This window comes from Theropithecus gelada, chromosome 9 (genome assembly GCF_003255815.1).
Source record: "Theropithecus gelada isolate Dixy chromosome 9, Tgel_1.0, whole genome shotgun sequence".
Taxonomy (NCBI): Eukaryota; Metazoa; Chordata; class Mammalia; order Primates; family Cercopithecidae; genus Theropithecus; species Theropithecus gelada.
Window position 1 is genome coordinate 7837314 of NC_037677.1, and position 23237 is coordinate 7860550.

Genomic DNA, 23237 nt, shown 5'->3' on the forward strand with positions numbered 1-23237 from the left:
CAGGCAGCTTCAGCATCCTCCCCACAGAGTAACTGACTGTCCCCATAGAAGCCACAGCCTGTTTTGTGACCTAGCCTTGGAGGTGACATGTGGTTATTTTCACCATGTGCCGCCAGCCATCCAGCTCAGCCTGTCCAGTCTGCAAGGGAACTGTGCCAGTGTGTGAATGCCAGGAGGCCAGCCACCACACTTGGGCTTAGTATTTCTGGGGCTTTTCATAAAAATCAGAAAGCAAAAATATGAAGATTATGTGTATGTGTGTATCACTGATCCAGATATGAGGTTTTATAGTAATATGATTGATTGTGAAATTTCAATGATTTTTTTTTTTGTATTTGTTGTGAGGAGGGGTTAGGTTTTTTTGGGTATCTGTATTCTTTTTTTGAGACAGGGTCTCGCTCTGGGATTTATTTGAGACAGGGTCTCAGCCAGACTAGAGTATAATAGTGCAATCTCAGCTCTCTGCAACCTCCACCTCCTGGGCTCAAGTGATCCTCCCTTCTCAGTCTCCTAAGTAGCTGGGACCATAGGCATGCACCAGCACACTCTGCTAATTTTTTTGTTGTTGTTGTTGTATTTTTGTAGAGACGAAGTTTCCCTATGTTGCCCAGGCTGGTGTCAGACTCCTGAGCTCACACAATCTGCCTGCCTCAGCCTCCCAAAGTGCTGGGATTATAGGAGTGAACCTCTGGGCCCAGCCAAGAAGGGGGTTAGTTTAAAATACAGCATGGGAATCTCTTTCTCAAGGCGGTTGGTATTTCTGAGATTGATCAAAAACTGAAATCTGAAGAAAAGTAAGTTTTGGTGTAAACAATATGTTTTTTCATTGAGGTGATTTTCCTCCCAAATGTTGACCTTCCTGTTCAAAAGTTTCTGTAAAATTCATGGAAGTGGTTGCAATCGTTTTTACCTGTGGCATCATTTTGTTACCATTTAAGAATGGCCGTTCACTTTCAGAAGTAAATAAGTAAGCCATTGTAAGGAAACTTAGGAACTTTGTGTGCAGTTTAGTAGCCAGCTATTCAGACTTTGATAATTTGGATTACTGGTTTCATCATGTTTGCACACAATAGCTGAATAATGAGGATCATTAAATGTCTTGTGCAGACATATCCAACTTGTGTGTGGCGCTAACCCTGGAGGCTCTGTGCAGCTGGGGAGGTGAGCACGGGCTCTTTATTGACTTGACAAGCTGTGAGTTTGCATTACAGGCCAAGCAGCTCGTGACCCATTCTATTTATGTCACTGGTTTGTGGTGGGGAAACAGGTAAAGAAATCCTGCTGAAAATCCCTCCTTCTGCACGTTTTTATGAATAACACCAGTGTTTATAGCAGTGAGGGCACTGTGATCAAATCCTCCAAAAGCTGTAATGCTAGCAGCATGGAGCCATTGTGGGACCAGCTGTGGGCAGTATTGGTTTCTCTGTGAGACATTGCTTATTCAACAGAAAGCTCTGGACGAGAACTTACTGTGCAATGAAACAGGAGAGAAAAAGTGATACTTCAGGGAGAAAAATACAGAAAAGCAAAGCACCGTCTAGAAGTATGAAACAAATAATGGTTGGCAATAAAGGCCAATAGGAATTCCAAATTATTTTTACAATGATCAATTTAGGTTAAGTGATGATAGTTCATCTCACAAGTGATGAAAAATTGTATCATGTTATACTGTTAAATATTTTTCTGTTTTGTTTAAAATTAAAGAAATAATAAAAGGATTGTTTTTAAAACTATTTTCAGTCATCACAAAAATAACCTTAGCTTAAGTCAAACTTTCAAACTCTGGTGAATTTTCTCTTGAATTTCAAAAGAGTTGGGAAAAATGGGTTACTTTAGTGCCTATATACCAGTCTAACCCCTGGAAAACAAAGAGTTAGGATAAAAGTTTGTCTTGTCAACATTGAGTAGCCACTTTAATGTTTTTTCTTTTACTAAGAAAATTTGAGTGAGAACTCACTCTCTCTATATATATATTTTTTAATTTAAAAGGGGTAGTGTAATTGAACTGGGAATGTTAGGCATTTTTTGAAGGATTATCTTATCATTACAAAGTTATTTTTAGCAAAATGCCATTTCTCTAAATTGAAAAAAATGAGAACATATGCACAAGCAGACATTTCTGAGATTTTAAGTATTAACCCATAAAATCGGTCAACAATCTATTTCTATCTGTTGGCCACACTGCTAATTTTAAGCCATTCTAATGGGCACCATTATCAGGCCTTATAGGTAAGGGAGAGATCTAGGAAACGTAGGGAGAGGCGGGCGTGTAATGGTTCACGCCTGTAATCCCAGCACTTTGGGAGGCCGAATCACCTGAAGTCAGGATTTTGAGACCAGCCTGGCCAACATGGTGAAACCCCATCTCTACTAAAAATACAAAAATTAGCCGGGTGTGGTGGTGCACACCTGTAATCCCAGCTACTCGGGAGGCTGAGGCAGGAGAATTGCTTGAACCCAGGAGGCGGAGGTTGCAGTGAGCCGGGATCGCGCCACTGCATTCCAGCCTGGGCAACAGAGTGAGACTCTGTCTCAAAAGAAAAAAAAAAAAGAAGAAGAAAAAAAAGAAATGTAGGGAGAAAATTAAAGGACATTGGAAAAGAGTCAAGTAAGGCAAATAATACTCATTATGTGTTTGGTATAGCTGAAAACAATGTAAAACCATTTCCAGAAAACAGAACGAAGCCTTCGTAATCTATCTGATTGTACCTGGTGTTGGGAATGACTAGGTGGCTGAGGAACTGGAATCTGTGTTGGCAAACAAAAATCTCAGTGGTCCTGTGACTCATTAAGCAGATGGAAGGAAGGAAAGAACAGAGGAAATGGGCTTGTATTTTAAAATATTTTAAACAGGCAAAAATAATTTTTACAGAAGAGTTCTCACTGCAGTAGTAGGTATTATGCTTATTAAAGCTAATTAATATTTCTTGAGCTGCTATGCTTAATACTGCAAGTAATCCAGAGACAAGATACAAACCTTACTGTTAGGAAATTGACTGCCTAATGTGGATGATAGAGACAGATCTGCACACAATTGGGACACAAAGCAACCATGGGCAGTGTATTTCTTTGAAAAGACAAGACCCAAAACTACATACCAACCTTAATATCTAAAGGCTGTTAAAAAAATTTTTTTTTTTTGAGATGGAGGCTCACTTTGTCGCCCAGGCTGGAGTGCAATGGTGTGATCTTGGCCCACTGCAACCTCCACCTCCCAGGTTCAAGCGATTCTCCTGCCCCAGTATCTCAAGTAGCTGGGATTACAAGCGGGCACCACCATGCCCAGCTAATTTTTGTATTGTTAGGAGAACTGGGGTTTCACCATGTTGGCTAGGCTGGTCTCAAACTCCTGATCTCAGGCAATCCTCCTGCCTCGGCCTGCCGAAGTGCTGGGATTACAGGCGTGAGCCACCGCACCCAGCCCAGATTTATTACTTTTTGTATGAAAACACCATCTTTATAGGAGGTTTTCTCTTCCCCCTCCTTTGACCCTGGCCTTGTTGGTCTGGTATGGATGATGCACTCAACTTAGACACACCCAATTGTGCAGCTCTTTGATCTCGCTCAGAGCTTTGAATTTCACAAATTCATAGTAGGACTAGACTATGGTCAACATTTGTCTTGAAAGCTTTTTAACCAAGCTATCATTTTTTCCCCAGTAAATTAATAAAGTATATAATATACACACAGAAAAGTGAATTAATTTTAAGTGTATAACTCAAGCCATCCTTTAATAATTCCTAGCAACACTTTAGATGTATACATTGTAACAGGTGTTTTCATCTTTTTTGTTTTTGGTTTTTGTTTGTTTGTTTTTTGAGATGGAGTCTCGCTCTGTTGCCCAGGCTGGAGGGCAGTGGCGCAATCTCAGCTCACTGTAACCTCCACCTCCTGGATTCAAGCGATTCTCCAGCCTCAGCCTCCCGAGTAGCTGGGATTACATGCATGCGCCAGCATGCCCGGCCAATTTTTGTATTTTTAGTGGAGCCGAGGTTTCATTATGTTGGCCAGGCTGGTCTTGAACTCCTGACCTCAGGTGATCCCCTCGGCCTGCTGGGATTACGGATGTGAGCCACTGCACCCAGACTTTTTCGTTATTTTTATTATACAAGTTATGTTTGTTAATTATAGATAAAAGGGAAAAAAAGGCATCCACCCAGCACAGTGGCTTAATGCCTGTAATCTCAACACTTTGGGAGGCTGTGATGGGAGGATCACTTGAGTCCAGGAGTTCCAGACCAGCCTGGGCAACATGGCAAAACCGCATCTCTAGACACAAAAAAATATGTGTACAAAAAATTAGCCAGGCATGGTGGCACGCACCTGTAGTCCCAGCTACTCTGGAGGCTGAGGTGGGAGGATCAGATAAGCCTGGAAGGCAGAGGTTGCAGTGAGCCAAGATCACACCACCACACCTTAGCCTGGGCAGCAGAGTAAGACCCTGTCTCAAAAAAAAATAAAAATTAATTAATTAATTAAATGAAACATCTATAATTTTCATATAGAGGCAATTGCTGGACACTTTAGTGTATATTTTTTCAAACTTTTTCTAAGTATACACTCATACTTTCTTGTTTGCTTTTTTTATTTTCTTAGAAAAATTGCATCTTACACCTACCTTTTTCTTGGATAAACATATCATTTGTGTGTGTGCACACATGTGTATCACCGCTTCAAATAACAACATGGTATTTTGTTCATCATCATCTGTGTAGCCAATCTCCTATTCTGGGGGTATTTTAAATTGCAGTTATTCTAGTGTTTTTTTTTTATTTTATTTTTTGCAGTCATAGACAGTGCTACAAATCATATTATTTACCCCATACCTTTACACAGCTGTCTAATACTGCCTCAGGATACATTTCTAGAAGCGGAATTGCTGGTAAAGAGCTTGCACATTTTGAAGGTTTCCATAATCATTCCAAATACTGGACCAACCATCTCTCCCTTTCCCCCATACTGAGAGTACCAGGTGTTGTCAATCTTTCTCATCTTTACCAAGGAAGCATTTTATTGTCAGGTTTATATCTTTGATTACTATGAAAGTAGAACGTTGTTTCTTGTCTATTGGCTGGTTTGGGTTTTTTTAGTCTATTTTCTACTTGCTGTTTCCTTTGCTTATGTTTGAATAAGAACATTAATTCTTTTTTATTCAGAACAACTCTTTGTATAAGGAGTGACTGCTTTATTGTTGCAAGTAGTTGGCTTCATTTTGTCTTTTGCCTTTTAACCTTCCTGAGGTTATTTTATGCCATATAAAATTGTTGTGCAGTTAGATCAGCATTTGCCTTTATGGTTTCAACTTTTGGTGAGATGCTTAGAAATTTCGTCCTACCCCAAGACTAAAAACATCTATATTTACTTACTTTTTTGGGAATTTTTATGCTTTTGTTTTCTTTTGCCTAATTTTTAAGACATTTAGAATTTATGGTTTGTGATACAGCTCCAATTCTGAGGATTTTTTAAAATTAACTCTACCATCCAACGAGTCATAATTGAGCTAATTCTCCATCGCACATGCATAATTATTGCATAGTATACCACATGAACGTCTAAAAATTATTGTGGACAACAGCTTCCGTCTTTACCTCCAACATTTCCCACTCTCATAGGTGGCAAATAGTGAAGTTAAAACAAAGTGATAATCTTTGCAAGCAGTTTTCTAAGACCCCACCCATCGATCCTGCGAATGGGTATTATAAGATAGAAGATGTTTCCCTTGAATACCCTCTCTTATTGATAACTTAAATTTTCAGGCATATTTTTGCCTGCAGTCATATTTATTGATCACAACTCTCTTTTCTTCTTCCTGTCATCCTCTGTCCTCTCTTTTTCCTGCCCCGGAACTTAACTCCATTAACAAACAACTGAAAATGCCAGGGTTGTCCTCATGCTTCCTGACCTAAAACTGTAATTCTTTCACTTGCTCTGTTTCTTCTCTTTTCTTTTTTTCTGTTTTCATTGATATCCCATATTTCTCTCACCTGTGCTTTATCCCTTCCCACATCATAAAGCATATTACTCTGCTACTTTTTTGGGGGAGCTATAATTTTGAATGTATAGAAAAATACACTAAAAGTATCATGTCATCTGGACAATTACTACTTTCTGGATCAGCTTTTGTTTCTTAGTTTGGATTCTAACACATTTTATTTCAATAACCGTCATGTTAAACACTGGGGACATAGAAATTAAAAAGGCTTTTTGTTCATTTGAGGAACTACTGATATAGCAGGGGTAACAAATCAGGGTACAAACTATTCAAATTGTTTTTTAGCCTTATGAAATTGGGTCATTTTCTTTCAGTGTTCAGTATATTTTAGAAAAGAATGAATATTCTGCATTGATTGAAGACAGATTTTTTAAAAATTTTCCATTGGGTCAGTTTCATTATTCATATTCAAACCTATATCTTTGCTGGTTTTTTGACTGCTTATTCTGTCAGTTGTGCAGGGAGATAAATATGCTTACATCTCTGGCTATGATTGTGGATTCATCTGTTTCTTACTGTTCTGTTAGTTTTTGCTTTATATGTTTTGTAGATGTGTTATTAGGTACATACAAATTTTAAACTGTTACAGCTTCCTGGCAAATTGGAACCTTTTATCATCAGGAAATAGCCTTTATTATCACTGATAGTTCTTGCCTTAAAGTCTTTTTTGTGTGGTATTACTTTTCTTTGTATTTGTATACATCTTTTTATAGCCTCTCACTTTCAGCCCTTCTATTGCTAGATGTGCCTCTGGGCATTAGAATATATTGGGTTTCACTGTTTATACAGCCTGACAACTGAATCACTTAGACCATTTATATGATATAATCATTTATGTTTTGAGTTTGAAATTTACCTTATTATTTTGTGCTACTTCTTTACTGTTCAGTGGTTTTTTTTCTCTCCTTTCTTTTATCAGACCAAGGGTTTTTTTTTTATCATTCCTTTTTTCCTCATACTATACTTCGTTTGTAATTTTTGCGTGGTTACCCTAGAAATTACCATACTTTATTCACTACCTTTATGCTACATTTTATATAATAGAGGGATATTAAAATACCTTAGCTCTGTTTACCCATTACTGCCTTACATATTATTATGTTGTGTAATGAATTATGTAAACATTTGGAAGATCTGCCTAAGTCAGTGAACCAGTATTTTCCAAATGACCAATGTATGACATTATAAAATTATGCATGGGTAACTTTTGTATTCAGAGTGCTAAACAGAGCAATAAATTTTAATGTAACAGAATATGAATTTCTATTGATATGATTTCAGATTACACGTTGTAACTAACTTATAAGAAACTATCATTTGTTGCATTTAATGCAGCATTAAGGAAGAACTTACACCATTATCCAAAAAATCTTTTAAAATACTCCTCCCTTCTCTAGTTACATATGCCTACATTAAAGAGGTTTGCAAAAAATTTAAAACATTGCCAGGCACAGTGGGATGCACCTGTAATCCCAGCTACTCAGTAGGCTGAGGCAGGAGGATTGCTTGAGCCCAGGAGTTCAAGACCAGCCTGGGCAACAGAGCAAGAGGCCATTATCAAAGAAAAAAACAAAACATTGCCAGTCATTTTCAAGTTTTTTGTCTTAGAAAATATAGTTATTTGCATTTTAAAAAATGTTATCTGATAACATATAATGGGTTCATTGTTGTTACTTTTAAATGAATTACTAAATATTTTTAAACTTTTCAGTTTTATTTTTATTTTTATTTTATTTATTTTTTTGAGACAGATTCTTGCTCTATCACCTAGGCTGGAGTGCAGTGGTGTGATCTTGGCCCACTGCAACCTCTGCCTCCCAGGTTTGAGCAGTTCTCCTGCCTCCTCCTCTGGAGTAGCTGGGACTACAGGCCTGCGCCACTAAACCCACTAATTTTTGTATTTTTAATAGAAATGGGGTTTCACCCTGTTGGCTGTGATGAATCACTCCTGGCCTCAAGCGATCCACCCACCTTGGCCTCCCAAAGTGCTGGGGTTACAGGCATGAGCCACTGTGCCTGCTCCAGTTTTATTTTTAATATGGTAAATATTGACAGATATGGTGCACATTTTTTAAGTTTTAATAATTTTTAGGAATTTAAAGGGGCCCTAGGACCAAAAATTTGAGAATTGTTGCTTTAGAATTTTTTTTAAGTGTCTGCTGGTGGCAAATTCTTAGCTTTTGCCTGCTTGTAAATGTCGTTGTTTCATCTTTATTCCTTAAAGATGTTTTCAGAGACACAATTTATTTTTCTTTAGCACATTGAAGATGTTACTCCACTGTCGTCTAGATTTCATCATTGCTAATTAAGAAGTCAGCAGTCGGCCGGGCGCGGTGGCTCAAGCCTGTAATCCCAGCACTTTGGGAGGCCGAGATGGGCGGATCACGAGGTCAGGAGATCGAGACCACCCTGGCTAACACGGTGAAACCCCGTCTCTACTAAAAAATACAAAAAACTAGCCGGGCGAGGTGGCGGGCGCCTGTACTCCCAGCTACTCGGGAGGCTGAGACAGGAGAATGGCGGGAACCCGGGAGGCGGAGCTTGCAGTGAGCTGAGATCCGGCCACAGCACTCCAGCCTGGGCAACAGAGCGAGACTCCATCTCAAAAAAAAAAAAAAAAAAAGAAGTCAGCAGTCACCTGTTTCTTCTTTGAGAGGAATTGTTCTTTTTTCCCTCTGGCTGCCTTTCAGATGTTTCCTCTCTCTCTGTGATATTTTATAGCTTCCCTTTGATGTGCCTAGATATAGATTTGTTTTTATTTATCTTGCCTGGGGTTTGTTGGGCTTCATAAATCTGTGGATTGGTATCTTTCATCAGTTCTGTAAAAGTCTCAGGTACTCCTTGTTAACATTTGTCTCTGCTCCATTTTTCTTCTAGAATTATGATCAAACATGCACTAATTAGACCTTTTATTGTATTCTCTTTGCTTCTCAGGCTATGCTCCGAAAATTTACTTTGTTCTAATACTCAGTTTATAGTTCTGTCTTAAGTTGTTTACAATCTGTTTTTAAATCACTCCATTGAATTTTAAATCTCAGTTACTGTATTTTTTAGTTTGTAGGAAGTCTGTTTGGTTCTTTTCAAATCCACTAGATCTGTGACTTCCTACCACCTATATTTCCAGCCTTTGCCTTTTATTATTTTTTAATGCTGTAAGCAAAGTTGTTTTATAGTTGATAATTCTTGTATCTGTGGTCTTTGTCCCTTCATACTAGCTGTTATGTCGTAACAGTTTTCCCTGATCCCACCTTACTTCCTCATAGGTTTGATTATCTTTCATTATGTGCCACTTATTTATTTTTAAAGATAATTATCTGTATTAATATGAGACCTAGATTTTAAGATATTTCCCCTCAGGATTATGCTGTGTGCCTGGGCACGTTGCAAGTCCCAATTACTTTAAATGTAAAGTATCCTAGAACACCAGAGGTGAAAATTCATGACATTCTCATTCATCTTTACCTTATGGGTATAGCTGATTGGGAATCCTTAGTATCGGGAGGAAGTTCTATTAGACCTTCCACTTTGGGCAGATCTTGGGCTTCAACATTGGTTCTGTTCATCATAACCAAAGATCAGACTTGCCTAATGCGTAAATGCCCTTGGGGTAAAGCATCTGTGTTCTGCTTACCTCTCAGGGTTCCTGCTTTTTCCTTTAGCTTTGGTTCCATCACTTGTGTATTAATTAAACCATTATGGGAAACTGCCTCCAGAAATAGCGTTTTAAAATTTTAGTCTAGCCATAAAAATAGAGAATGCTTACTCTCTGGATATAAATGCCATAGCAATAACTTTGAACTCCTACATTACATGCCTTTTATGTAAGGCAAACCTCAGTACACATTGAGAGACAGTGTCATATACTTATTAAGATCACAGGCTCTGCCGGGTGCAGTGGCTCACGCCTGTAATCCCAGCACTTTCAGAGGCCGAGGCGGGCAGATCACGGGGTCAGGAGATCGAGACCATCCTAGCTAACACGGTGAAACCCCGTCTCTACTAAAAATACAAAAAAATTAGCCAGGCGCGGTGGTGGGCACCTGTAGTCCCAGCTACTCAGGAGGCTGAGGCAGGAGAATGGCGTGAACCTGGGAGGCGGAGTTTGCAGTGAGCCGAGATCGTGCCACTGCACTCCAGCCTGGGCGACGGAGCGAGACTCTGTCTCAAAAAAAAAAAAAAAAAAAGATCACAGGCTCTAAAATCAGACTGCTTTGTTTAAATCCTGGCCCTGCCATGTAGCAGTACCCTGGGTTAATTTATGCAAGATGCTTAATCTCTCTGTGCCTTGGTTTCTTCATTTAAAAAAGCAGAATAATAGCTTGCCTCATGTGGTCATTATGAAAAACAAATGAGGCCGGGCACCGTGGCTCATGCCTGTAATGTCAACACTTTGGAAAGCTACAGCAAGCAGATCACCTGAGGTTGGGAGTTCAAGACCAGCCTGGCCAACATGGAGAAACCCCGTCTGTACTGAAAAAAAAAAAATAATAATACACACACACACAAAAATTAGCTGGGTGTGGTGGCACATGCCTGTAATCCCAGCTACTCGGGAGGCTGAGGCAGGAGAATCACTTGAACCCAGGAGGGAGGTTGCAGTGAGCCAAGATCGCACCATTACACTCCAGCCTGGGCAACAAGAGCAAAACTCCATCTTAAAAAAAAAAAAAAAAAAGCGAGATAAGGCAAGGCAAGTAAACATTTAGCATAGCGCCTGGCCCACAATTGGCTTTCACGTGCTTAGGACAGTCAGACCTATAGTAAGTGCTCAATAAATAGTCACTAATTATTATGTTAAGCATTTATCAAGTGCCTGCTGCACCAACAAGTGTGTGTTAAATTCTCTTGATCTTTGGCTGTATCCAGGTTAGGAAGATGATCACTCTTGCAGGAAACACATGGAGAACAATTAGACAGCAGTAATGAAGTTATTTGCTGAAATAATGGTGAAGTTTTTCAAGTAACTTAATGTTTTATAAATTTATGATCAGAATAGCAAAGAGTCAGTGCCTTTTGGTGAAAGTGGTTTCTAAACTAGGACTATGAGGAAGTGGAACCGTGCAGGCTGGCAGCAGTGAGGCCGGAGGCTGTTGTGAACAACAGCCGTGAACATGACACGGGGCCGACACTTCCCATCTGGATGCAGTTTTTAAAGTGTTTCTCCATATTGAGGTTCTCACTACAACCCTCTGAGGCCACTGCATTTCTTTTCACTTTGTTGATGAGAAAAACAAGGCCTCAAGAATTGTGTGGAATAGTAGAAAGAGACAGGCTGGGACAGTCCGCAGGCTGGCGATTCCTGGTGAGGTGAGGATGGCCATATTGCATGGCCCAGAAACTTTATTGATAACTAGAGTGTGACATTGTGTGTATAAAAGTTAAAAGACAGCAAACACTAATGCGGTATGTATTGTTTATGGACACCTACAAAGGCAGGAGAGGTACAGAGAAAAAAAAACAAAGTACCAAGAACAATAAACAAAACCCTACCTGTTTTAGGGCAGCGGTTGCTCTGGGGCAGGGAAGGAAGTTCATCTGAAATAAATATGGCAAAGCTAACATATTTTATCTCTGATTATTACCTAGGCATCTGATATATTGTTTTCTCTGTGTGTAAAATGATATATATATATATTTATAATGTATATATGATACTTTTTTTTTAAATAAAGAAGCTTAAAAAAAAGCAAACTTTGGAATCAAGTAGACCTTGGTTCAAAAGCTGCCACCCATTTACTCAAATTCCTTTCTCTCGCTGATCTTCAGTTTCCTCATCTACAAAATGGAGTAATCATTACTTCTTTGATGTTCTCATGAGGACTGGATGAGATGATATTTGTAAAGTGCCTAGTATAACCTCTAACTTCTTATAGGTAGGTCCTCAATAAGTCACGCTTTTTATAGTAAATGAATAATCCAAGGCCACAGGTCTAGTCCCTGGCGGCTGCAGAATTTGAACGCAGATTTCCTGACCCCAAGTCCAGAGCTGCTTCCACTGAGTTGTATGAAGAGGACGCTGTTAGTGGAGGAGCAGGGTCACAGCACCACAGCTCTAGCGACCCGCGGCAGCGTCACCAGGACAGAAGCTGCCGCTGCATTACCTCCTCCTCACCTCTGCAGCCCCTCTGGGAACAATCTTCTGTTTTGTGTTTTGCTTTGTTTTGTTTTGTTTTGTTTTGTTTTGCTTTGTTTTGTTTTTGAGATGCAGTCATACTCTGTAGCCCAGGCTAGAGTGCAGTGGCGAGATCTCGGCTCACTGCAACCTCCGCCTCCTGGGTTCAAGCGATTCTCTGCCTCAGCCTCCCGAGTAGCTGGAATTACAGGTGCGCGCCACTGCATCCGGCTAATTTTTTGTATTTTTTAGTAGAGACGGTGTTTCACCATGTTGGCCAGACTGGTCTTGAACTCTCGACCTCAGGAATCCACCCACCTCGGCCTCCCAAAGTGCTAGAATTACAAGCATGAGCCACCTCGCCCAGCCTGAACAGTCTTTAAAACCTGACAATCAAAGCCAAATCCAGAAGTGAGAAAGTCTTCACAGTTTTATTGACAATGGCATAGAGAGTATTAAGAAGAAACATTGGAACTGAGAAGAGATCAATAGAAACTTTTTTTTTTTTTTTTTTTTTTTAGCTGCTCTGTCCAGCAGCTTAGGCCAGGTTAGGTTTATGGTCATTAACAACCCAAAAAATCTCAAGGACTTCCAACAGCAAATGTGTCTGTCTTGTCCATCTCCGGTGTGGGACACAGGCTGCTCCAGGTTCGCTCCAGCGGGAGCCCCAGTGGAAGGAGCGGCCCCTGTCTGGGCCCCTGGAGGACTGAGGAGAGGTGGGGGTGGGCAGCTCCCCCTGTGAAGCTGTCAGAGCTTCTGCCTCAGCACGGGAACAGGCAATTGAAGTCACACTGCCTGTGCATGTGTATTGGTTACTAGAAATTTCTAGATATCTGGCCACTGAGGGGAAGTTTGGGAAAATGAAAAATTCGTCTGAGTAAGTGGAGAGGCCACTTGATGTAGGGCCTCAAACTCAGTTCTTGAGCCGCTTCTGGACGTTGAAATATTTCGCTACTGGAAGAAAAGCTATTTTGCAATCATGTTTTTAAGCACGAGTTGGGTTCGATGATGATCCTGTTTTGACTTTTACCTTTCCCTCTTTTGTTGACAGTGTTATCAGCAAGGTGGTCCCTGCGCCCGAGGCCAAGCCGGCGCCCTCGCAGAACAGGCCGAAGACCCCGCCGCCGGCCCCCGCGCCCACCCCTGGCCCCATGCTCGTGAGCCCTGCGCCCGTGCCGCTGCCGCTGCTCGCCCAGGCCGCCGCGGGCCCTGCCCTGCTGCCCACCCCGGGTCCTGCCGCCTCCGGGGCCAGTGCCAAAGCTCCCGTGCGCAGCGTGGTGACTGAGACGGTCAGCACCTACGTGGTGCGTACCTGCCGCCCGAGCGGTTAGCCTGGAGACGTTTTCAGTTCAAGACAAGTGTGTGCTCTGAGTCACTGTCGAATTTCAGAGGCATTTCTCTTTCAAATTTTATTATTTATTTAATTATTTTTGAGGCAGGCTCTCCCTATGTACAGTGGTCCAGTCATAGCTCACTGCAACCTCAAACTCCTGGGCTCAAGCGATCCTTCTGCCCTAGCTTCTCAAAGTGGTGGGGTTACAGGCCTGAGCCACTGCCCCTGGCCAGGCACATTTCTTTTTCTTTTTCTTTTTCTTTTTCTTTTTCTTTTTCTTTTTCTTTTTTTTTGAGATGGAGTTTCGCTCTTATTGCCCAACCTGGAGTGCAGTGGTGAGATCTTGGCCCGCTGCAGCCTCCACCTCCCAGGTTCAAGTGATTCTCCTGCCTCAGCCTCCTGAGTAGCTGGGATTACAGGCGCCTGCCACCACGGGTGGCCAATTTTTTGTATTTGTAGTGGAAACAGGGTTTCACCAGGTTGGCCAGGCTGGTCTTGAACTCCTGACCTCAGTTGATCTGCCCGCCTCAGCCTCCCAAAGTGCTGGGATTACAGGCATGAGCCACCGTGACTGGCCTTTTTTTTTTTTTTTTTTTTTGAAAGGGGATTTCACTCTGTCACCCAGGCTGGAGTGCAGTGGTACCATCTCGGCTCACTGCAGCCCCTGCCTCCCAGGCTCAAGCGATTCTCCTACCTCTTGAGTAACTGGGGATCTCAGGCAGTCGCCTCCACTGTCGATTAATATGTTGTATTTTTTGGTAGAGACAGGGTTTCACAATGTTGCCCAGGCTGGTCTCGAGCTCCTGAGCTCCAGTGATCCACCCATTTCGGCCTCCCAGAGTGCTGAGATTACAGGCATGAACCACCGTGCCCAGCCAAGATGCATTTCTTCATTGCCATTTTTCACTGCATTTTCAAGCTTTTGGCTGAAAAGTTACACTGCAGTGTTCACATAGTCAGCCTCCATAAATAACATCAAAGCATTGTGTTTATGTTGTTTTGGATATGACTACATACATATAGACAGTAATATCAATCTGTAAATGTAGAGATGCACAGTGGTGCTGAAATCTCACACGGAGTTTCTTGATCAAGCAATTCAGTTATTCACTTGAGTGTAATTTATATAATGTACACTGATATTATGAGCCAGGTGGTGTTTCTGAGTAATAGCACTAGTTATATTTTATTGGCTATGATCCAGAATATGGCAGGGCTTGCATATTAAATGGAAATGAACCACCAAACTCCTGAGTATCCAAGCATGACTTCAAATTGTAAAACCAGCTGGACGCGGTGGCTCACGCCTGTAATCCCAGCACTTTGGGAGGCTGAGGCGGGTGGATCACTTGAGTCAGGAGTTTGAGACCAGCCTGGCCAACATGTTGAAATCCCATCTCTACTAAAAATACAAAAAAATTAGCTGGGCTTGGTGGCTCATGCCTGTAATCCCAGCTACTCAGGAGGCTGAGGCACGAGAATTGCTTGAACCCAAAAGGCAGAGCTTGCAGTGAGCCAAGATCATGCCACTGCCCTCTAGCCTGGGCGACAAGAGCGAAACTCTGTCTCAAGAAAAAAAAAATAGTAAATCCCACCATGTCGAATGAGTCCTTGTTCTGGGACTGTTTTTAGTTGCTTTCCTCTTACTTAATAGTATTAGGTCTTACTCAAACCCTGAATACAGTCTGGCAGTAAAGTATTTATACAGATTATGTTCTTTGGACACTATAGAATTAAACACACAAACACACAACAAAGTAAGGTGTGTGGAGCCATTGCCATTGCTGTGACTACCAAATCCACAGACTGTGATGTGTTAGCCTAATGGTGGCCCTGACCTTGTGTAACTAGGTAGGTACTAATATGATTGGAAAGTGGCCGGGTAGGACTCATGGTATTTGTCATTATGAACTGTACAATATTACATTTCTTTTTTTTCTGGTTTTTTTTTTCTTTTGAGTAGTCTCCCTCTTCTTGTCCATACTAGAATGCAGTGGCACAATACCACTCACTGTAGCCTCGACCTCCTGGGCCCCAATGGTTCCCTCACCTCAGCCTCCTAAGTAGCTGGGACCACAGGCGTCTGCCACCACACCTGGCTGTTTCCTGGCTGTTTTTTGTTTTTGTGTATGTGGAGATGATGTCTCCCTATGTTGCCCCGGCTGCTCTCAAACTCCTGGGCTCAAGCAATCCTCCCACCTTGGCCTCCCAAAGTGCTGAGATTACAGGCGTGAGCCACCATGCCTGGCCTATTGTTAAATTTCCTTAAAGGAGTTTTGGAAGGAACTTCTAAAACTGTGATCATCCAATTGGTCTGTCCAGGGACCAATCGTTGTAGGTGTTTAATTGAGGCAACATTACCCCCAAATGGGCTGATCAGGAAAGATTTTGTACTTAACCTCCTCGACCTTTGTGTCTTCATCTGTAATTAAGAAGTTTGTGTTAAACTTGGTGATCTCTGTGGCATGTTCCAACTCTGGAAGTTCTGGTTTTCCAGTAGATCTTTGAACTAACTCACCTCCTAGAGATGAGTCCAGCTGGAATAGACAGTGTAGAAGGAAGCTTTCTGGCTGTGCATGGTGTCTCACGCCTATAATCCCAGCATTTTGAGAGGCTGAAGCAGGCGTATCGCATGAGCCCAGGAGTTGAGACCAGACTGGGTGACATAGTGAGACCCCATCTCTGCAGAAAATACAAAAATTAGCCGAGCGTGTTGACATGTGCCTGTAGTGTCAACTACTCAGGAGGCCGAGCTGGGAGGATCATCTCAGCCTAGTGAGGTCAAGGCTACAGTGAGCCGTGATCACACCACTGCACCCCAGCCTGGGCGACAAAGTGAAACCCTGTCTTTAAAATACAAATGACAATTTTTAAAAAGCCTTCTACCTCATGAAGAGACGCTTTGTGGGCAGAGGACAAAATGTGTGATTTAGATGACATATGCAGGCTAGAGAGCAAAAAGGCAGATTTTGTCACTGCCTAATGGTGTGATGTTGGAAATGCCACTTAAATTCTCTTAGCTCCGGTTTCCCCATTCATAAGCTACCCAGAGGTTGCTTTACAATGATTAAATGAAATGAGATGTTTAGAGGAATGTAGTAAGCTGTGAAGTATTTGCTGTTAGTTCCTGTCGATGCTGTGGCAAAGCTCTTGTGCAGCACATAGAGTCATGGCCTTCTGACTTCAAGCAAGGTCAGCCAGCAGCAGGACCGGCCACGTGGGAACTTCAGGGCATAGGATGTTCCACCAGCCTTGGCCACGAGAGTGGGTACGGGTGACTGCTGGTTCTCACCCCTTGTTACTTTTTCTCCTGAAATTACAGAGGGTCAGAGATGTAGTCGCCCACAGATTTCTTTAGGAAGTTTTCCTGTCAATGTAGTTTGCCTTTGTAGAGTTGCCTTAAAGGAAGCCCATCAGTACAGTGAAACGTATATGCACCCCCAATGCACTTGTCACACATAAAGAAAGCCTTTTTAAAAGCACATCTAGTCAGTGTGGTATTTGAAAGTCTAGGAAGATCTATCCCTTATGAAATAAACCGGATGCAATAATGTGCTCTGTTATTGTAAACACTTTTGAAATTACCTTTTTCTTATTGCTGGTGTTTAATGCCCATCAGTGAATTACTTCTTCCAGGTTGGCTCTGTTCATGTGGAGTTTGAGGAAGTGGTTAATAGGATGTTCCCTCTTTAGGACTACTAAGTTAAATAAAGTCAACTCCAGAGTACACAACATTTGTAGCAAAATAATGTTGAACCTTATAGCTCTTTGGTCTCCCTATCCCCTTATTTCATTTGCCCTTTAGTTGATTGTACTTTACTAAAAATGTCATAAAAGGAATGGAAAGTTACTTAGTAACAACTCTTTTATATCCTTGATCTTATCAGCTCGTTCAGGAGAAGGGCTTGGCTAATAAGTAATAAGATGGTGCATGCACATTTGGCTGTCTATATTAATTCCATGCCTATGAATGTGATTGAGAAAAACCACATAGAAAGTGGAGGTCTGTAGCTTTCAAAAAATCAGTTGTTACCACCCTTATAGAGATCCAAATCATTAGGAATGTATTAGTTATAGTTTTTTTGTTGTTGTTTTGTTTTTTTTATGAAAGGGGTTACAGGTCATATTGTTCACAGAGATGATTATAAAATGCTTATTTTTTATGACTTACAAAAGAAAGCTTAGAATATTCATTAGAAATGTCTTATCATTGAACACTTGGCATTTTTCTGTTTCACGATTCTAAAACAGTGATGACGCTGATCATGGCATTAATGAAGTGCTGATCTACTATATTTTTTAGTTTAATGTGCCTGTTGATTCGGTTAAACAGTATCATCATTCTGATCTGACCTCTTTTTGGTTTTTTTCCCATTCCCTCCATTTTTGCCACTTCCACTTTGCAAACATCAGATCCGAGATGAGTGGGGCAATCAGATCTGGATCTGCCCTGGGTGTAACAAGCCTGATGATGGGAGTCCCATGATTGGCTGTGACGACTGCGATGACTGGTACCACTGGTGAGTGCCCAGGGCGCCCTGCCGGCCGCACGCATCAGGTAGCTCAGCCTCTCCTGAGACAAAGCATCCACTGAGTAGATTCCTGCCTTTGGACTGACCCAGGGCTGTCCTAGGGACAGTACCTGGAGTCAAATCACAGAGCCTGTGAAATGCAATTAACTGCAAAACCCAAGAGTCTTTAGACTATTGTTATTCACCCTGAATTCTGAACATTCTGCTTAGCTTATCTATCCTTCTTATGAAAAATAATAATACTAAGAGGAGACCCAGGGGCGTCCCTGACCTTCCTTTCCGGTAGTGTTCCCTAGAAGCTGTAGCACTGGCCAGGGCCACGAAGAGGCTGCCCCTTTGTAAGGATGGTACAAACTGCAGGACTAAAGACTGCTTAACTTTTTTAAACCTCTTCAGCGGTTCCTAAAAACTGAAAAGCTCAACCAAAATTTATGCAGATAATCTTCTCGTGTTATCTTTAAAATGTCAGATACAAAAAGATAGCAACCTATTCAGTTATGATATACGATATCTGTGAGATAAAGACAAAGCCGTGGCTCAGAAGCCTCCTCTTCCTGGCTGAAAGGAGGAATGAACTAATGAATCTCTGCAGGGGGGCGTGTAAAGGGCGCGTCTGTGATATCCTAGTCTGCATGCCCAACAGCAGTGCTGCTTGGCTTTGATTTCGGGTAAACATGTCATAGACTTTAAAAAGTACTTTAAAACAGAAGGGAGGAGAATTGACCGTATAAAAGTTGCTTATCTGAGCTTGCTTTCATGTGTAGGCCCTGTGTGGGAATCATGACTGCACCCCCAGAAGAGATGCAGTGGTTCTGCCCCAAGTGTGCGAACAAGAAGAAGGACAAAAAGCACAAGAAGAGGAAGCATCGAGCGCACTGACGGCTCCCGAGGGGCTGGACCAAGCGGGGTCAGCCCAGGCTTCCTCCCTGGCGCCCCTGGAAGGGAGCTGGTGCAGTTCTACCATCACCTCCACCCCCAGATGCCTGTGGATAAAGAACCCGGGAGGACTGCGGCTGGAACACACCGCGCACCTGCATTGTTCACTCCCCAGCCGCGTTGGCCTGTGGCTCCGTGGCAGTGCGACAGAAGGAAACTGGAGCAGAGGCGTGGCCTGGGGGCTGCCCCTCCTCCGCTTCTCTAATACCAGTGACAAGTATTATTAATAAAGAGCGTACATCTTCCCTTTTGATTTCCTTTATTCTCTCCAGGGCCTTGTCATTGAGGTATTAGATGAGAAGATAATGTACAAACTGCCTCAACTGTAATTTAAGGATGATAGAGTCTGTATACAGTTTTCAGCCCCTTTCCCTCTATAGTAAGATAATCAGAATAACAGAAAAGAAAACTCCAGTGGGAGTACCGGTAAATATTTTTGTGATAAGAATATATGAAGCTTCCCTCCTTCCCCCGTTTTTAGTACTAACATGTAAAATGTTCAGGCTTTTGTGAAATACCTTATATTTTTTAAGAAAAAGGTTTCTATCATGTCCTGTTTGCTTTTGTGCAAATTATTTTTGTTTCATGTATTTTGTATCTTCGTTGCATTCTAATTTTGCCCTTCTTTAAACTGCTGGAGTCTCTTCTCACTGCTTGTACATTTCATCAACTTGTATAAAAACTCTTCAGACTAAAAGATTGCCCCTAATGTAAATAATAAATATTTATGAAGTAGTTATTTTTTAAATTTTTATCGTGTTTAATTCTGGCTTTCTCTGAAATCCACTGTGATTTCAGCCAGGTCTGTAATGACACTGGACAGAAACAAAGAAGGCTAAAGAAAAAGCCATCGTTCAAAGAAATTTCCCTTGAGCTCAACCTGTGCAGTGCCCGAAAATATCATGGGGGAAAGGGCCCGAGCAGTTGGAAGGAAAGCAAGGCAATTTAAATTTAGAGTTTATGATTTGAAGGTGTTTCGTTTGTTGTCTATTTTGTTTTTGTAAATTTCTTTGACAGACTTTTACTAAAAGGACATGTAGTTTCCATGAAAGTAAAAAAAAAGAAAGAAAAAAAAAACCCCACATATACTGTAGCATTTTGTCTTTATATTGTTTTATTTCTACAAATCTGTTCATTAATATTGTGCTTTAAGGCTGAAATGAAGTATATTATGAATTTTTTTAAGAAAACTCATCAAATTTCAGGGTATCACAAAACTTTATTATATTATTATACTGCCCACTATTTATTATATGTTATAGATGTCTGAGAGGTAAACCAAATATTTTATTTTTAATGTTAAAAAAACATCAAATTTAACTTTATTAGCATATTTTAGCAACTTTGGAATAAATACGGACTTTTACTTGATTTTGAAATAATCCCAGCGTAGGCCCATGTGCTGGATCTCTTGGATGCTAGAATATGGGCTCTGAACCTAATACAAATATATTACCAGAAAATGTGATTTTTTTAAATGCCAAGTAAATTGATATTAGTGTATGGATTAGTCATATTTTAAAACATTATGTGGTTAGAGAAATGCAGTTTTCTGCCGTGAATGTGAAGTTGCAAATCAGTGGAAACGGAGTCGACCTCTTCAGAGTGCAGGGTATCATTGCCCTCCTTGTTCAAGAGGCCCGAATTTTTCTATCCCTGCAAAGAAACAAAGCATCTATGTTGAGATATGTGTTTTTTTGTTTTATTAATTTGAGATCATTCTAAATACTTTATACAATATTTTCACATGCACAAAAATGCGCGTTAGTGGTTTTTGGAGAGGGGTGAGGGGTGGGGGAAGTGCAAAATAAAGATTATTGGCTATTTCATAGTTTGCTTTTCCATTTTCTTTATTTAGGATTTAGTTCCTTGAGGCATGGTCCATGATCTGAAGTTGCCACGTTTAAGTGAGCAGGTCATGCTACTGAAACCAGAATGGAGGTGCTTGTCTATAACTTTCCCCCGATCTTCCTGTCTGAGACTTCAGCCCATGCTACATTCAAGGAATTTCAATCAGTTTGTTGTCCCTTGCTATTTCATGGTTGCTTTCCTAAATCCAGTTCGTGATTTTATAAATGGTCTTTGCAATAATAAAACCAAAGAATCATTTTCAGGGGGCTGGAGAGCTCGAGGGATTAGTAATGGAATACAGAGCCTTTCACCTCTAGGTCAGTGAGTCGGATCCAGTCCAGGTCACTAGAGACCAAAAGTTGTCACCATCTTATGACTGTTCAGTGGCCTGTGTGAAATGAACTGGTGGTCTCAGCCTCTACTGGGTGGCTGGCTGTGACACCAAGCAAAGGAAGTTCAAGAAACTGCAAAAAGAAATGTGGATTAGAAAATAAAACGTCTGTGTTAGAAGAAGTTAGAAAGTTGGGCGTAGTCATTTTCCAGAAAGTAATACTGAAGGAAAAAGAGCAACTTACAAATACCACAGACAAACGGAGATTAATTTACTTTCTTTAATGAAGTCAAGCAAAACCGGAAAAGAAAAGCCTGCATTGGGTGAGAGGGGAGGAGGGGGTTAAGTGGGGTGGATGATTTGATCAGGAGAAAAAGTTTAGGGGCCCAAACTTTAGGAAAAAATGGGTTTTGACTTTTGAGGGAGAAGGAAATCGCAAAAGGTAGCAGCAATTTGAGGAACTACTGTAGCAGAATTAGATACAAAGGAATGAAAAGTATTTCCCTTTAGAGGATTTGCAGTTTTCCAGTTGGAAGCAAAATCCTGACTGGTTTTAATTTAGCCCAGCACTATCATTTGAATAGCATCAATACTTTATAAAGACAAGTAATGGCGGGGGCGGGGGGAGGGAGGGGGCGCGGGGATTGTCCTGACCAGTGATTTTATTGTGGGAGATGGTATTTGAGAAACAGACCCTCACCTCATGAAATCGAGACACCCTTCTGGTGTGATAATCTGCCGTCAGAGCCAGATGGAACTGGCAGAGCTTAATTTCTGTGGCTGACAAGGTGTTTCTCTTCCAAAGGTGTCTACAGTGAGGCACAGTGAGGATCTTTATCCCCTGACTGATTTGTGGTTCCAAACGTTCTGGAGAAAACCAGAGGCTATCAGAGTATTCTGACTTTGTCGGGCTTTTTTCAAAGATAAAATATAGTGTATTACTCTCCTGTATCACCTAAACCGCCTTTGTTCTCCTTTCAATGGGATGATTAAACAAAGACCTACTAACCAAATTGAAGTATAAAATGAACACTGAGATATGGAAACCTTGCCACTGAGAATGCTAATGAAGAAAGTTCACGAAAGGCATGCTGGCTAAGTTTTCAATACAAATAGTTTTATGGCCAATCTCTTTAGATCATAGCAGCTTTCTTTAGAAGTGTAAGTCTAAAAGTAGATGAGTTACCTTGACCAAAGAATGAAACAGATAATGTCCTGAATAATGTCTTTTTCCACAATGGTAACAGTCATTCTGTTAGGAAACTATTTCTTTGAGAATCTTGCGTTCATTGTAGCCTAAAAAGTGTAAAGTAACTATTAATCCATGTGTGCAGGCCAGTAGATGACATCGAAATGAGATATTTAGGTGGACAGCTTGTTCATTTAGTCTACATATGAGTTACTAAAATGGCTACTGGTTATTTTTTTCATTCTGGGCAACTCAGTTGTAAATTTAGTTTGAAGGACATTGTTAAGTGGTTTCATTCATTTCATCCACATTGGCTAGGTACATTTTATGGAAATGGCAATGATGTATCAGAACCAAGCTCATTTCCAGTTGTCTGGTTTCTCATCTGCTCTAGCCCTTCCTCTGGCTCCATGATTCCGGAATCATTCCCGAAGGATACTATGTATTAAAGTGTATTGCGTCAAATTCTAAGTGTATTCCATATTACTCTTTTCCCACTTTTCCATACATAATCTTTCCATCTTAGGCTGCAACTATTTTTTAATGTTACTAGAGCTTCATGCTTTTAAATTTTACATTCATAACAAAACAAGAACTTAGCAAATGTTTGCATTAACTATCCTAGGAACTAGCAGAGTAGACATGATATTAGAAAATACATGTAGATAGATACATACACCACAAAGTTTAAATGTGTTGGGCTTTCAGAACAGAAGTTCATTTTAGGTGCATAGCCCTAAGCAATCATTTCCTACCATATCCTTAGAACCTAGTCAGTATTTTCACCTTTTGAAGTTCCGTGGGTTTTTTTTGTTTTTGTTTTTGTTTTTTTTTTTGGTTTGGTCTTGTTTTTGATTAACATTCAGAATAGGACTATCGTTTAAAAAAAACAAAACCACAAACCTGAAGAATGTCATTGTTATTATCCTTAATGAGTTAACTATTGCCAAGTTAAATGGTT

General features: G+C 40.9%; 1 protein-coding gene across 1 annotated transcript in view; it reads left to right on the forward strand.

Annotated features, from left to right (window-relative positions):
- The window catches only part of TAF3 (TATA-box binding protein associated factor 3), a 198301-nt gene extending 178317 nt beyond the window's left edge, over positions 1-19984 (forward strand). The window contains exons 5-7 of the mRNA XM_025397951.1: positions 13156-13408; positions 17851-17957; positions 18734-19984. Of these exons, the coding sequence (XP_025253736.1) occupies positions 13156-13408; positions 17851-17957; positions 18734-18848 (475 nt within the window). The 3' untranslated portion in view covers positions 18849-19984. The remainder of the gene's footprint in view (positions 1-13155; positions 13409-17850; positions 17958-18733) is intronic.
- The last annotated feature ends 3253 nt before the right edge of the window (positions 19985-23237 follow it).